Genomic DNA, 14,606 nt, shown 5'->3' with positions numbered 1-14,606 from the left:
TTAGTTTTCCAAAGTTCACTTACCCCTAGAGTTTGCCAGCAATTCTGGTGTGACTTTAAGGTCAAAAAGTCATTTTGGGGGTGCTTTGTGGAAAAGTTTTACCTTATGATCATATCATGTAAGATATGATCTATATAATGCTCTAAATAATGCTGGCTGGATTCTAGAGTCCCTAAGACACAAACTGGAGTTTCATAACTCCTAGAAGGGTTATACAAACAACTTACCTTTGACAGCTGCCACAACTGACTGAAGATACAGGAATGCTGGGAAAGAACTGTATCAGTTTTCCAGGCTAGATATTTTATTCCAGCATCTTAAGGATCAAAAATAAGAACACAATTCTGGACCTGTAACAGACTTGAAGGAGGAACTCCTAAGAGATTTTTTTCTCCCATTCACTGTTACAAGAAGCCAAACAGAATGCTGGAGACAGAGCTATAAGGGAGAATTCTTCTGACTCCCTTTACATTATAATAAGAACTCTAAAAGACCAGGCTTGTTAAAAATGAAGGTAAAGCAATATGATTCCAAGAGATTATGGGATATATTCTTTCCTTTCCTCCTCTTCTTTTCCTCCTCTTACATGTGAACTTTTGCTAAAGAAAGAAAAAACAGACTCTACCCTCGCCACAGCCAGGCTACTTCCAGTGAGATATATTCTGATTCTCATTATTACCATAATGTGCAAACTAGAGCTGGCCACAATTCATCCGATTTATTCAGCCACTTAGCCTAAATGTGAAAATTGTATGTAAATATGTGCTGACCACATTTCAAATATAAGAATAAAAACGTTTGTATATATAACCAAGGAGCCCAGAGTTTCTAAAATCTAAATTACTAATATCCAAACGGACAGACACAGTTTTTGGCATTCCTGGCAATCAGACTAAGCAATCAGGCTAAGGAATACAATATGAGAAAAATAAGGAACACATTTCAACTATCATATGGTAACTGAAGTTGAAATGGACACAACAGATGAAATGATGTCAAAATCATGATAGTGATTCCAAATGATTCTTGATTCTTAGAAATTACAAAAGATGGGCACAAATCCTCAACTGGTATATTCAATTATATTTAGTTCCTTTATTCTAGCTATTGGAATACTGGCCTTAAGTTCCTATCAGTGAATTTATCTACTAAAGAACCAAACTTTTGACTAATACAAGTGTGGAATTCACTAGATTGTTTTAAATATCTTAAACTCATAGGATAGTCTAGTGTTCAAATATAGATGGAAGAAATTACCTGCTTCCTCCATTAATCTTTTCCATTGCAAACAGAAGTCAAGAAATCAGCTAGGAATTTAACCGGGAAGGAACGGACAGAAGTCCCACTGTTCAGCTCAGTTCCTCCTCCTTGTGGTCACAGAGGGAAGGTGCCTGACATCTGGTGGCATTTCTTAAAGAAAGCCGATCTTTAAATGACTAACAGAACAGTCCTTTAAAAGAATGTATGGTAACAATGGAAAGTGCTCGATTTTCATTTGTAAGCAATTCCACTTACTTCTGCTTCCCACTCTCCTGCAGTCCTCCTTTTTAAAAGTCAATTTAAAATATTTTTTAACTGTGATAGTGCTGAACACATTCCCAAATGAAACAATGATACATACCTAAGAATTTTAATATGCAGGTATGCCATAGTCACTGTTACCACACCTTGATGGGTAAGGGAATGTGTTAACTATTATGATTCATTAAACCGTGGCATGGAACTTCACCCATATTGGCAAATCAGGGAGTGTGGAGATGCTTCTGTGTTTAGCTGTCACATACAGGGCTACAGCCGAAAGCCCAGACCAACTCATGCATTGTTTTCTCATTCTCAGCTTCCATCAAATCACCAAATAATGCGTATAAAGTGGCTGGACAGAATAAAACCACTTTTTCTTAATAGGTTTTGGATGGTTTCCTCTCAAGATAACAAAGATTGATGTTCTTTTGATGAGTGTCTAGTGAGGTACCCCCGAAGCAGGAAACGCCCCCCCCCACGTAAAACAGTCCTCATTTATCTGGCATGTTTCCCCACCAGCTCTCCATTTGCCTAATTTTGTCTATGAGAGGATGCCCTCCTTCTTCATTCCTTCATTCCTTGTTTTGACATTCAAATAGTGTTTTTTAAAATACCACACAGTTAATTTTGCAGTTAGAAACCAGTCCGAAAGTGTAAAATGTTATGATGCCCCAGTAAGGCTACTTCTACCTACACATTCATCAAATGAGCTGGAAAGAACTGACCTCTATTTAGAATGTATACCCTTTCCTTAAGTAGCTCCCAGTTCATGGAAAAACAGAATTACCCAGGTAAGTCAGAGAAAAGAAGATCTCAAGAATTTGCTTTTTAGTAACTTTGAGACAAGAGAAAACAGAAGAGAAACTAAGAAGCAAGAACATTGCTTCAAGAGGCAATTTGTCGCTGGTCCTTTGGGTGACAGGGCATTTTGCCAGCTGTCATTACTGGACCCACTGAAAGTGTTACACGCAAACTGTTGTCCTCATTAGGACAGAAGCCATTCAGCATGAATGCTCTGAGCTGCTTCGAGGTCCCACCGTATTGTCTGGCCTCACCAAAGGAGAGGAGAGCCTGCTATTCTCATTTAAATAGCATGTATAGCATTTTAATTTGCTTTCTTTCTGCAAACCATTTCTGACTATTCTTTACCTTGCATAATTGAATATCTACATATTATTATGCCCTTTACATGATGCACTCTTTCCATTCATTGTGCAGCTGGTTAGGAAAAATGTACCGCATAAGTGAAAAACCATGTTAGTGGGAAATACACATTTTACATGATAAAGTAAATTTCTGCTGGCAAGGTAATATAAAGGTCTTCTCCTATGATGGGAAAAGGGTGCACAACCTTAAAGCTACAATTAGTATTTGTTTCTACAAAAAACTGGGGGAGATGCCATGAAGCCAGCCACTGGAGGTTGCATCACTCACATACATGAATCAGATACTCTTACTTGCCTACATTTATGCTTCTTTTGGACACGATCATTTTCACAGACTTGCAGAGTGTATGGGGACCTCAAAAATTATGTACTGTGTCTTTATTATCTCTAGTCACACTCCCCACACAGAGGACTGCTGTGCTCCATTTCCTCATTGTCAGTGAACGGAGAGGAACCAGGTCCAAGAACACTGCTCAGGACCACCAGGCAGGAAGTTCTGACTGTTATTCAACCCAAATCTTACTGTTTTCAGGGAAAAAATGTAGAAGAATAAATCACCATCCTATTTACCACAAGACTTGATAAACTGAAGTCCCTTTTTTGCTTCAGTTGGAGATCAGTGTAGGTAAGTCTGGTTTCAGTGCACCTTCATCTGACCATAAGTTCTCAGAAAGCCAAAAGCCAGGGGAGGTTATGCAAAGCAGCTTTTTTCCATTGCTAGAGCTTTTATTTGTAATCAAAAGCCAGACTTTCTTATATTGTGATTTCTCCTACTGTGAATTTCTCCACCCACCTACCCTTCGCCCCAGAAAAGAACAGAACAAAAAAGTCCTTAGTAGTTACAACATGAAAGAAATCGTGGGCATGTGCTCCAAAGAACACAGTCCTTTTTCTTGGTCACACTTGTCATGACTGTACATTCAGGTCATTTAAAAATAAATGTCTGCCTGTCATCCTCATTGAACTGTAAGCTCCATGAGGGCAGACCCCAAGTGTGTCTGGTTCATCAGCGTATTTCCAGTACCTCGTGTACCATTTGGCATACAGCAGACTCTTTATACCTAGAGAACCAACAAATGCACTTGAAAATCATTCTAGTCCACACTCCTATTTTGGGGCTATGAAATGAGTCTATAAAAGTCATTCTTGGAAATGACTTGCCCAAGATTGTATAACATGTTAATGACAAAGCCAGGATTATAACTGGATTCTTTATTACCCATCCACATTCTCTGTCCATTACGATACAGAGGTTCTTATATCTAATATCCTGGGCAAACAACACTACTAACGAGTAGAGTACAGAAATATGTCTGATCTAAACATCTTTTGGTTGGCTGCCTGGCTTCCAGTGTTCTCTACCAGTTGGAACACAGAGACCCTCCTATAAATATGCCTGGTTTATACATACTTGTAGGACTCCAAGAACAAAACCCAAACAAGATTCTATAGCCATAGCAAACAGCCAATTTATTCTCTCCTATGAGTGTCAAGTTTTACAGAGGCTAAGACACAGATGCCAGCTGAATTTCTATGGTTCAGCTACTACTAACTCAAATGTTATGCTAAGCAGAGCTTCACTTCATATGGTTTTTTAAATTTTATTTCAGGGTTTCTTTAAAGCAGAGATTCAAAAAATAGAGTTTCCCCTGAGCACATGAAAAAAGTAAATGTAAATGTTCAGGGAGCAACGAAGGTGATTTAAAATTAGATTATGGCAATGGATGCCCAACTCCATAAATTTATTTTTAAAATTAAAAAATTTTTTAAATTCAGACACTTAAAATGGGTAAATATAAATTATACTTTAATAAAGCTGTTAAAAAATAAGTGTGAAAATGAGTCAGACAGTTGAAGCACTTCTTTTAGAAAACATTTGGTATCAAAATGGTAAAGACATAACCTCATACTCTTTTAAGAGCAAATTCTATCTACTTCCATCATGGTTTACCTACAAGGCCAAAAGTTTTTCCTTCAAATTTGGTAAGAATAATTTAGTAGATTAACACAAAAATGTGCAAAGAACCAGTCTCCATTGATGTAGCACTAAGAGATACTGACTCATTTGATTATCTGCATGAATACATCTACAGATATATTTGCTTAATTAAGCATAGTATTCTCATCCAAAACCTGCCATTAACTAGCCATTGGGTTTTGGGCAAGCTATATACATTTCCAGGGCTCAGATTTTCCACCTATATCATGTGCCCCCATGGACCAGGTTAGAGTTATGTAGTATACAATATACTAAAAAGAATAACTGCTATCATCTAATGAATAACCACAAAGAAGCCACATTTTAGGTAAATTATCAATCTCTGAGGAAGGTAGTATAAACCACTTTTTTGCAGGTGAGGTACCTAGAACATGACAAGTTTGACCACAACCCCATGGTTATTTAGTGATAGACCCAGGATTCCAACCCTGCTAGCTCCAAAACCTATATTCATTCTCTGTGGTTCATTAGACTTTGTGCTTTTGATTTTGTCAGATGTGGGCATGAATCCTGACCCTGCCTTAACTATGCTAAGTCAGTCACCCTCTCTGAGTCCAGTTTCTCCACCTGTAAATCGGAGATTACTAATACTGAACTCTGAAGCAAAGAGTAAATGGGAAGAGTCAATGAGTCCTTCCCCTATAATTATAAACCATCCAAGAAGAGTCTTTCCCATCCCTCTCCCACAAAAGTTCCTTCCTATGTTAAAAAAAAAAAGGGCGGGGGGAGTATAAATTCTAAGACTTCCTTATAGCCTACCTGGATAGACCTCTCGGACTGAGTTCTATCGAGAGCAATTAAAGTGAACACAAACAACACAGCACTAGAACTTTGCTATCAGTCCTTGGCTCTGTGGTGGAGACTGTCAACAAGAGTGTCAACTTCAAGGGGTGGGCATCTGTCCACAGGAACTGAGCTGAGGTCACAGACTTGTCTCACTCTGCCCTACAAACAGATGTCTGGGTGACAACTCTTAGTCACTGCAAACCAGGGTTAAAGCCAAACCAGGTGGGAAACTCTGTATCTCCTTTCTAATCCGCTTGGCCAGGCCTTTCATTCCCTAAGACAATACCTCACTAACCATAATTCAAAATAACTAGTTTTCCCCCAGTGTACTATTTTTAACATAATGCCTTTATTTTGATGATGCCTGATTATTCCACAAGCAGAAAAAAGTATATCTATGGTAGTGATTTGTTTAGCAGGAAACCTGTTGGATTTTGCAGTTTGGAATTCACACCTTCAAACGGTTACCTTGCAAGTAACCTGGTGAAAACTGATGTAATGTGGAGCTCTAGTGGTGGCAAGAAAGTAAAGCAGCCATTAGTGAGGGCCAAAAAAAAGTGGAGGAAATCACTATTTATCATTTATTTATGTTATTATGGCAAAATCACCATTTATTATTAAACTAATATGTTAAGAAGAAAAGCATTCAAAATGATATTCCAAGATAATATAAGGTAAACTCTAACTGTAATGGTTTCCCTCCAGATTACAAATTAGACCTCAATAACTTAATCAAACATCATGAAGCAGATTTAACCACAAAAAACAACTCAGTGCTGTGGTTGTCACTTTCCTGCTTTTTACCAATTTCACTAAGAATCCTATTAATCAAACACTAGGAATTTTTCACATAGCTAACAAGAATACTGTATACAGAAAATTCTGGACTCTAAGTGGTATGATCAGTGAAGTACTGTACCAACTGTCTTGGGAATTTAAATAATCCCTAGAGGCTGATGAGGTTGTTGGAAGTTAATTCCTGCACTAGAAAAGTGCCTTCCTTGAATTTCTAACTTCTGAGGTCTTTCCCAACTCAAAACAACCAAGAATGAAACCTACAATGTCCAACATTAACTCTTTGTTTTCTTGTTATCTAATATATATGTCTTCTCAATTGAAAGGGCTTCCTTAAAAAAAAAAATACAGCTCCATTATGGTCAACAAGGTAGCAGAACATAAATAATAAAATTTTTATACTATACAACCAGGAGTTGACATTTGAAACGTCTAAACATGGTGCCTGGTTTAGCTATGTCAAGATAAGTTATTCTGAGAAAAAAAAAAAAAAACCTCAGAATATGAAAAAAATACAGGATCTAGCCTTTCTGAATATAAGTATCTAAGGTATCATGTTCCTGAACACTAAAGAAAATGTAACAGACTCATTTTTCTATAAGCGATGATGGAAAAAATGAAAATACTCATAAACGCATTAATGACATTTATCTGAAATAAAAATCTCAAGACTCATAGGAGATTTTCATGGCTTCTATCAGTTCAATCCACTACATATTTTTCAGTGGATACATTCATTGGCTCCTAAACTGTCAGATCTACAGTTGACTGACTACCAAGCCTCAGAGGTCTGTGAATGTAGATTTAATGATTACACCAGGGTTTTTATTCATTGATGTCTCTCTTCTTCATCTTTCTGTTAATATGCTGTCATGAGTCCAATTCCCTAATGCTACATAGAAAATTGAAAAGATATAATGGCCTTTTCTGAGACGTCATCAAGAACACAATTGTTTGAAATGAGAAGCTCAAGATAAAGAACTAATTTCCTTTTAGTCCTCATCATTAGCTGTAGGGTAGAAGAGAGAACATTTCTGATAGAAAAGAATAAATGCAGGTGTGGATGTTAAGGTAATTTACTAGCATAACCGTATGTCAAAGGGAACAAATGGAAATCTGTACTAATGCAATATTGGCCACCAGGGAATTCAGAATCTAACATGTTCTGCAGTCCTTCTGACCACAGACATGAAAACTGAATAAAAAGGAAGAATATTTTTCAATCTGTGAGTCCAAGAACTTTGTCCTTGCATGCCATCTTGCCTGTATTTTCCGTGGTGATTATCTCCCCTGCTTCCCCATAACAGGCCTCGGTATGCTGCTTCAAATAATATTTGGGGCTTTATTTGCCATTCTTTTGACTGAGACATGCTGATTTTATTAAAGTCAGTTGGGCCTGCATTCTTTCTTTACTATTATTACAGGTAGACTTGACAGATACCGGACTTCGGTTTTAAAAATGCTCTGCTAGGGAGGAAACCTTGTGAAATAAGTTCCATTTTACCTGCTGGGCAGTTGCACTCTGAAGGTGCTTCTCTTGCAATTCTTATTTTAGCCATATGTTCATAGGATTTCTGTAGGAAAAGAAGAGGTATTATCATCAGTAGCATGGTAGAGAAATGGATTCTTCAGAAACTCTCTGGCCATATGCTTGATTTACCAGCATTTGAGAGCCTGCATAACTAACATTTACATATGTACTTGGACTTTAGTCAAAAGGTAACAGTACCCAAGCCCTAAAAAAAGAAATGACTACTGACACTGTATCAAGACTGCTGGACTTGTACAATTTCTTCCTCCATTCCTCAACTACCACCACCCTCCTCTTTCTCCCTCAGCTCAAGCATATATAGTCAATGCAAAAACCCAGCTTTAACACCCTGTAGTTTTAGGTAAGCTATGGGCTTTAAAACAGCCACTATCTTATACATGAAGGTCAACTGCTTATCACACTGCACAGCAACCACTGCCAAAAAGCCTCTCTGTTGGAAGAGCAAGTTTCAGAAAACCCCCTCACTCTAGTCTAATGCTGCCCCTGGTTGTGATAAATGTAACCTAGATTCCTTTCAACTCTCAACTGTAATGGCTCTACACGCATTAACATCCCTACCATTGTATCCTTCATAAAAAAAAAAAAAAAAAAAATGAAGCTGCATTTTTTTTCTTTTTTTTTTTTGCATTTTTTTTTCTTTTTAAATACTGAATACGAAAACATTTCATGTGTGAAATAACCTAAAAACTACATATAGGACTATTTCACTTTTAAAAGTGATTACCATTTGTGTATTAATAACACCTATGGCACTAACCTTCTTATAACATATGAAGGACATAACCCATGTTATCTCTGGAAGGAATATTCTCCACAAGATTGGAAGAGATTCTTATGTCACTCTAGAAAACTAAAAAGAGATAAAATGCCACCCTGCCATTCTGGGCACCCTTCCCTTCTCTTTCAGTCCTTCCTATTTGCTCAGCATGCAAACATTAAGAGTGAAGGAAGATGATAGAGACACAGAGGGTGATATCAAAGGATGTGCATATACAAATATATGCTACAGGGAGCATAGATGGTCGCCTAGCGTATGCACACCCAGCCACACCAAGTATGCATACAGTAAGGGTAGAGGCCGGTCCTGTACACGCGTGCAAGGTATTATCCACGTGCAAAATACCCCAGCCTTTCACACCTGAGCCAGAAGTTGCTCCACTTTCTCTTGCACCATTGCTTTGAGCTGATCCAGGCCATCGGGAAGCAGATGGATGGAAGGGTCCCCTTTTGAGGATTCGAGAGCAGCGATCCTAGCCTGGAGGTCGTTGGTTTTCACCCCCAGGTACAGACAAGACATCACGGCCACCACCGACAGAAGGGCCGACAGGGCGGTGCAGGGGGGCACGGTCCAGGCACAACGCTGCCTGGAGGGGCTCGGGTCCTCGGAGCCTGGCTCCCGACCCCCACCTTTCCCTGCATGCTTCTTCACCAGCATCGTTGAGGGATCAGCTGCCTCGGCTTCGCCTCCCACTCTCTACCACTTCCAAGAATCTTGAAAGGGAAGAAGGACGATTTCTCCAAAGTTCAGTCTGGGTGGCTGCACAACTAGTTGGCGGAGATCGGGCGCGGAGATGGAGCTCCGCTTTCCTCAGCGCCGACACCAGCAGACGTGGACCATCCTCTCCGCTTTCTTGAAGAGCACCCTCAGTCCGAGGACTGGTGGCAAAAAGGTAAAAACCGGAATGAAACCCTCCCGGCTGGCCCTCCTGGCCCCTCAGAGGACGGACACCTCGGAAGGGGTCCTCGAGAACGGCCGCCCAGGGTCCAAGGGACTGCGCGAGAGGCGCAGCGAGGGGCCGCCGCTCTCCCTCGCCACCGAGCCCCCGACCTGTTGCGTCTCCGTTAGTTTGCCTTATTTCTACCTATTCAGTGCTTTTCCGCACGCCGACCTGTTTGCCACCTAGATTCAGCTTCAGGCAGAAAGGCTGAGGGAGACCGCGAGAGCGCCGCGCAAAAAGGATGGCTAAGGGGGGGAAGACAGGAAAACGAAATAACCTAAGGACTGCAAATTCGAGTGGCGAGGCTCGAGTCGCGGCTGCCCGAAGTATCTCCGCAGCTCGCGTGTGCGAGCCTTAAATACCCTTCGGGATGCTCGTGTGTGAGTGTGTGTGAGTGCGCGCGCGCTCCGAGCGCGACGTTCCTCCCCCGACCCCCCTCCCGGCGCCTGGCCTCCGGCCCCCGGCTCCCGCGGCACTGCGCCCCCCTTCCCAAGCCCCTGCAGAAGCCCGCCTCATTAGCATAATGTATTCACCTTCGCCCTGCCCGCGGGCTCCGCCGGAGACCCTCCAAGGGGGCGGAGAGCTCGGGAGGGAGCTGAGCGGGAGGTCTTCATTAGCATAATACATGCAAATAGAGGAAGCGGCCGCCGTGATTGGAGGGGAGCCTGGCGGCTCCTCCCCCTCCACGGAGTAACTTCAGCGTCCCCTAAGGCCACATCTCCCGCCTGGGCCGGGGGCCGTAGCGGGGTCTACTGTGGGGAAGGCGGTAACTCTGGTTTATCCTGACACGGCCCAGCGCCCCTTCTTTATCCCTGTTAAATATGGAGACATGGCCTCCGGGAGGGAAGAAGCGAAGCAGAAAGCTCTAGCTCTGTACATCTTCACTCAAAAGCAGCGGCGGGAGCTGTTGCGATTTCGCTCCGGTGCAACCTTTCCCCCTCTCCTCCCTCACTTCCCCACATGCCCCGAGGCGAAGTGTCTGACTGACTCCTGAGGTAAATGTCCCCACTTCCCTCCTCTTCCCTAGGCCGCGCAGTAGAGTCTCCGACTGGGGGAAGTTTTCTCTCCCCTCCCCCAGTTTCCTCCTGTCTTGATGGGGCTGAGTCTCCTCCCCGCTCGGTGTTCTAGTCTGTACTAGGGTGCTAATGCTTTTTCCTGATTCCCCGTTTTGTGGGATTGAAAAAGGGAGCGTGGAGGTACACACATTTCTCAGGATTTAGGAAAGGACTGAAGAATGAGGTCAATTTTTCCTCTTACCTGACTCTCCGCCCTCTGGATCAAATTACAAGTTCTCTAAGGGGATTTTCGAAAGTAGGTAATAAGTAGCATTTTACATCTAATTAATTTGGGGCGGTGGGGGGGGAGAAATTCTCATCTTTTACTCCAAAAAAGTTTCTTCTTATCTCCTCCTCCCCACGGGAAATACTATCTTAATCAAGCTAATGTCAGGTCGATGCTCATTAATGTGAACAAGGAAATACTGCGCGTAGCTCGTCTTTCACAGGCGTAGAGAATACTGCTAGGTATGAAGCGGGCTAAAGATGTTTCAGCTTTTGTTGATGGAAATACAGAAACGAAAAAGGAGTAGGGGAGGAAACAGACACAACATCGAAGGAAAACGGTGAATTGTGTTGTAAAAGCAAAAGCCAAAATTCCTTACAGTTGTATGACACAGTAGTCTGAAAGGGTGGTCCCAGACTGACAACATCATCGACTGAGAGCTTATGCAAAATTCAAATTCTGGGACCCCTCCCTACACCTACTAAATCAGAAATCATGAGTATTGATGATTCAAAAACAGATCTGTGTTATAAGGAGTCCTCCTAATGATTCTGATGCAAACTTAAGCTTGAGAACCACTGGGGTAACACTTTACTAAATAGTTTCAAATAATTTTCTCATTTGAATCTCATAACCCTGTGATACCAGTAAGGAATTATTGGCCCCATTTTATAGATAAGGAAACAATTTTCAAGTCACATTTAATTGTGATTAAACATGTTTCCAAGTAATAGCACCCAGGGACTAGGTACAAATTTTTTTAATTTAATCTCTTTTAATTTAATTTAATTTAATTTTTAATTTAATCTTTTTTTAATTTAATCTTTCTGATTTTCCAATTACCTCTCTAACCATTTCTTGGTCTCCTGTGTGGGTGTTTCCTCTGCCTGTTTTCTAAATGTTGGTGCTCCTTAGATCCTTATCTTTTTTTTTTTTTTTAAGATTTTATTTATTTTGTCAGAGAGAGAGAGAGCGAGAGTGAGCACAGGCAGACAGAGTGGCAGGCAGAGTCAGAGGGAGAAGCAGGCTCCCCGCGGAGCAAGGAGCCCGATGTGGGACTCGATCCCAGGACCCCGGGATCATGACCTGAGCCGAAGGCAGCTGCTTAACCCACTGAGCCACCCAGGTGTCCCCTTAGATCCTTATCTTGTGCCATCTTCTAACTTTGTACACAATCTCTGGTGGTGCTCTCAATTACCATCCATAAACTGATGAGTAATCAATACATATTGTAAGCCCAAACCCCCTTCTCAAGCTGACTTCTTTATAGCCAACTGCCTGTTTGCTAATTCTATCTGGATATCTCATAAGCAATTCAATTTAACCTGAATCTTACCTCCAACCCCTACTTTTTCCTTTGTTTCCCACCTCACTAAATGGAGTTGCCATCGATGCAGTGTCCCCAAGCCAAAATACCACCAATAACCCTTGACTTCTGCCTTGCCCTCCTCTCCTCATCTACTTTAATTCCTTCAATACTTTCTATTGTCCTTAGGATGGAAATAATATACCTTACAAATCACCACCTGGTGCCTGTCATCTCACCTTCCTCACAGCTCATCTTCCCCCTAACCCTCTCCATGCCAGCTTCTCTAATGGAAGTATGGAGATAGAGAATGAAGCACTTTCTTTGGGGTGAGTCACTGGTCTTTTGAAATTTCAGTGGAAAGCCTATTTTCTGTGTTGACTGATGTTGACAGTAGGTCACACATTTAATTTGGATGATGAAGTGTTCTTATATGATGCTTTATGGAAACTGGCCATGAGAAGGTCCATTAACAGCTCTTTCAACCTCTCAGAATGGTCAGATCTTAGAAGAGAGATAGAGTTGCAATTTTGTGGATTTGGGATCTTTAATCCGAAGATTAATTTCGCTCTATTTCTTTGGTGGGCACAATACAATAAAGAAATGTACTTTAGCACTAATATTTCAAAACCCAGTAGATTTTCTGCATCAAGCCCAGAGAAGGCATGGATCAAGAAAGCTCTGGGGATCTAAACCCATATTGTTCTATAGATTCATCAGAGCCCAGTTGTTGTTTTGGTTCCTATGTGAGAAATGAAGCAAAAAGTAAAAATAGCACTAAAAATGATACAGTCCAGCAGACTCTGATTTGCCTGAGACTCGTATCAGTAGTAAGAAAAGGCAAGCAGCTGGTTGCAGAATAGGTATGTGATTGGAAGAATAGGAAACCCCTAAAGATGTCCACATCCTATCCCCCAAAACCTGTAAATGGGGAATGTTTGGATTTGCAGATGTGATTAAATTAAGAATCTTGAGATTGGAGGGGACAGGTGCCTGGGTGACTCAGTCGGTTAAACGACTGCCTTTGGCTCATGATCATAATCCCAGAGTCCTTGAATCTTGAGATGGGGAGATTTTCTTCTACCATGTGGGTGGCCCAGTGTAACCACCAGGGTCCTGATAGGGAAGAGAGTCTCACAGAGAGAGGAGATGTGACCATAGAAGCAGAGGTCAGAGTGATACGAATACTAGTTTCAAAGATGGAAGCAAAAGAATATGGCAGTCCCTAGAAGCTGAAAAAGTCAAGGAATGGATTTTCCCCTAGAACGTCCCGGAATATAGCCTTCCTAACCCTTTGATTTTAGAACTTCTGACCACTAGAACTATAATTAATATGTTTGTGTTTTTCAAAACCCTGAGTATGTTACAACAGCCGTAGGACACTAGTAGAATCTTAATCACAAGAAATCAGTCTTCATCTGCTACAGCATCATAAGCACTATTAAAACCACTATAATGCCCTGTAACTCAAGCAGACCCTGTAGTAACTGTCCCTGTCTCTCAAATGTTTATGCATTCCTATTTACTGACATGCCCACTGGGAAAGAATTGGAGATATATGCCTTCTCCTATGACATGTAAAATTAGGATGCCCTCTACTGAAGCATTTTAAACAAAATACAATATGTTCTATTTCTTTGATGCCTCCCATTGGTGCAACTCAAAAATAATAAACCAGTCAAGTTGTAAAGCTACTCTCATCCCTCCTCCCTATTGTTAGCCTAGCCACGATCATGACCCAGGACTCAACATTACTGATAGCACTACTGTTACCAATTTCCAGGCCCCCCCAAAATAAGAGATGAACAGACTTCTGACAGAGAAACATGGCAGGAAGTTGAAGTGAGAAAGGAGGTGACCAGGAGAAAACAAAAATGAAGAAGATAAAAGGGCTTTTTAAGTGGTTTTTGTTGTTGTTGTTGTTTTTAGAAAAGGAATCATCCACTCCTATTTCCCTCTAAAAGGCTCATCAATAGAGGTTATATAGGATGGAGGTGAATTAACACATACTCAAAATTTCAATGTCTTATGTATATTTTTTTTAAAGATCTATTCATTTTTTGAGAGAGAGCAGGCAGGTGCTACTACCAGCAGGCAAAGAGTAGCAGAGAATCTCAAGCAGATTCCCTACCCCAAGTGAGGAGCCCCATCCAGGACTTGATCTCATGATCCCAAGATCATGACCAGAGCTGAAATCAAGAGTTGGTCACTCAACCAAATGAGCCACACAGGCCCTCTCCAGTGTCTTATGTGTATTTAGAAAGATTCCCTGACCAAAATAAATAGCTGGAATTATTATGTTATGATGTTTTTAGATATTAATTATGTGACAGAAAAGTATTTCACTTAGTTAGAAAATGTCTTTTAGCACCACTAATTTTTAAGGCTAATTTGGTTCCTAAGACCACCATTTTAACCAAAGTTCGCCACCACAGTTCTCCAACAGAAGTAAATGTGTGAGGCAATTTGTGACCATCTTTGT

At 41.1% G+C, this 14,606-nt stretch overlaps 1 protein-coding gene across 14 annotated transcripts in view; it reads right to left on the bottom strand.

The window, feature by feature from the left end:
• The window catches only part of COL25A1 (collagen type XXV alpha 1 chain), a 460,001-nt gene extending 449,556 nt beyond the window's left edge, over positions 1–10,445 (bottom strand). For 13 of the 14 annotated variants that reach the window (XM_004748091.3, XM_045085556.1, XM_004748090.3 and 10 more), the window contains exons 1-2: positions 8,958–10,020; positions 7,772–7,841 (exon numbers count right to left, since the gene is read on the bottom strand). In XM_004748091.3, the coding sequence (XP_004748148.1) occupies positions 7,772–7,841; positions 8,958–9,254 (367 nt within the window). In that variant the 5' untranslated portion in view covers positions 9,255–10,020. Of the gene's footprint in view, positions 1–7,771; positions 7,842–8,957; positions 10,021–10,070 lie in introns of those variants that run through there. The other variant, XM_013054002.2, reaches the window with a different exon arrangement.
• Positions 10,446–14,606: the final 4,161 nt, after the last annotated feature.

The sequence above is a fragment of the Mustela putorius genome, unplaced genomic scaffold (genome assembly GCF_011764305.1).
Source record: "Mustela putorius furo isolate JIRA1106 unplaced genomic scaffold, ASM1176430v1.1 tig00000868_pilon_pilon_pilon, whole genome shotgun sequence".
Lineage (NCBI taxonomy): Eukaryota > Metazoa > Chordata > Mammalia > Carnivora > Mustelidae > Mustela > Mustela putorius.
The sequence above is the reverse complement of the archived record's forward strand: the minus strand, read 5'-3'. Positions and strand labels throughout refer to the sequence as shown.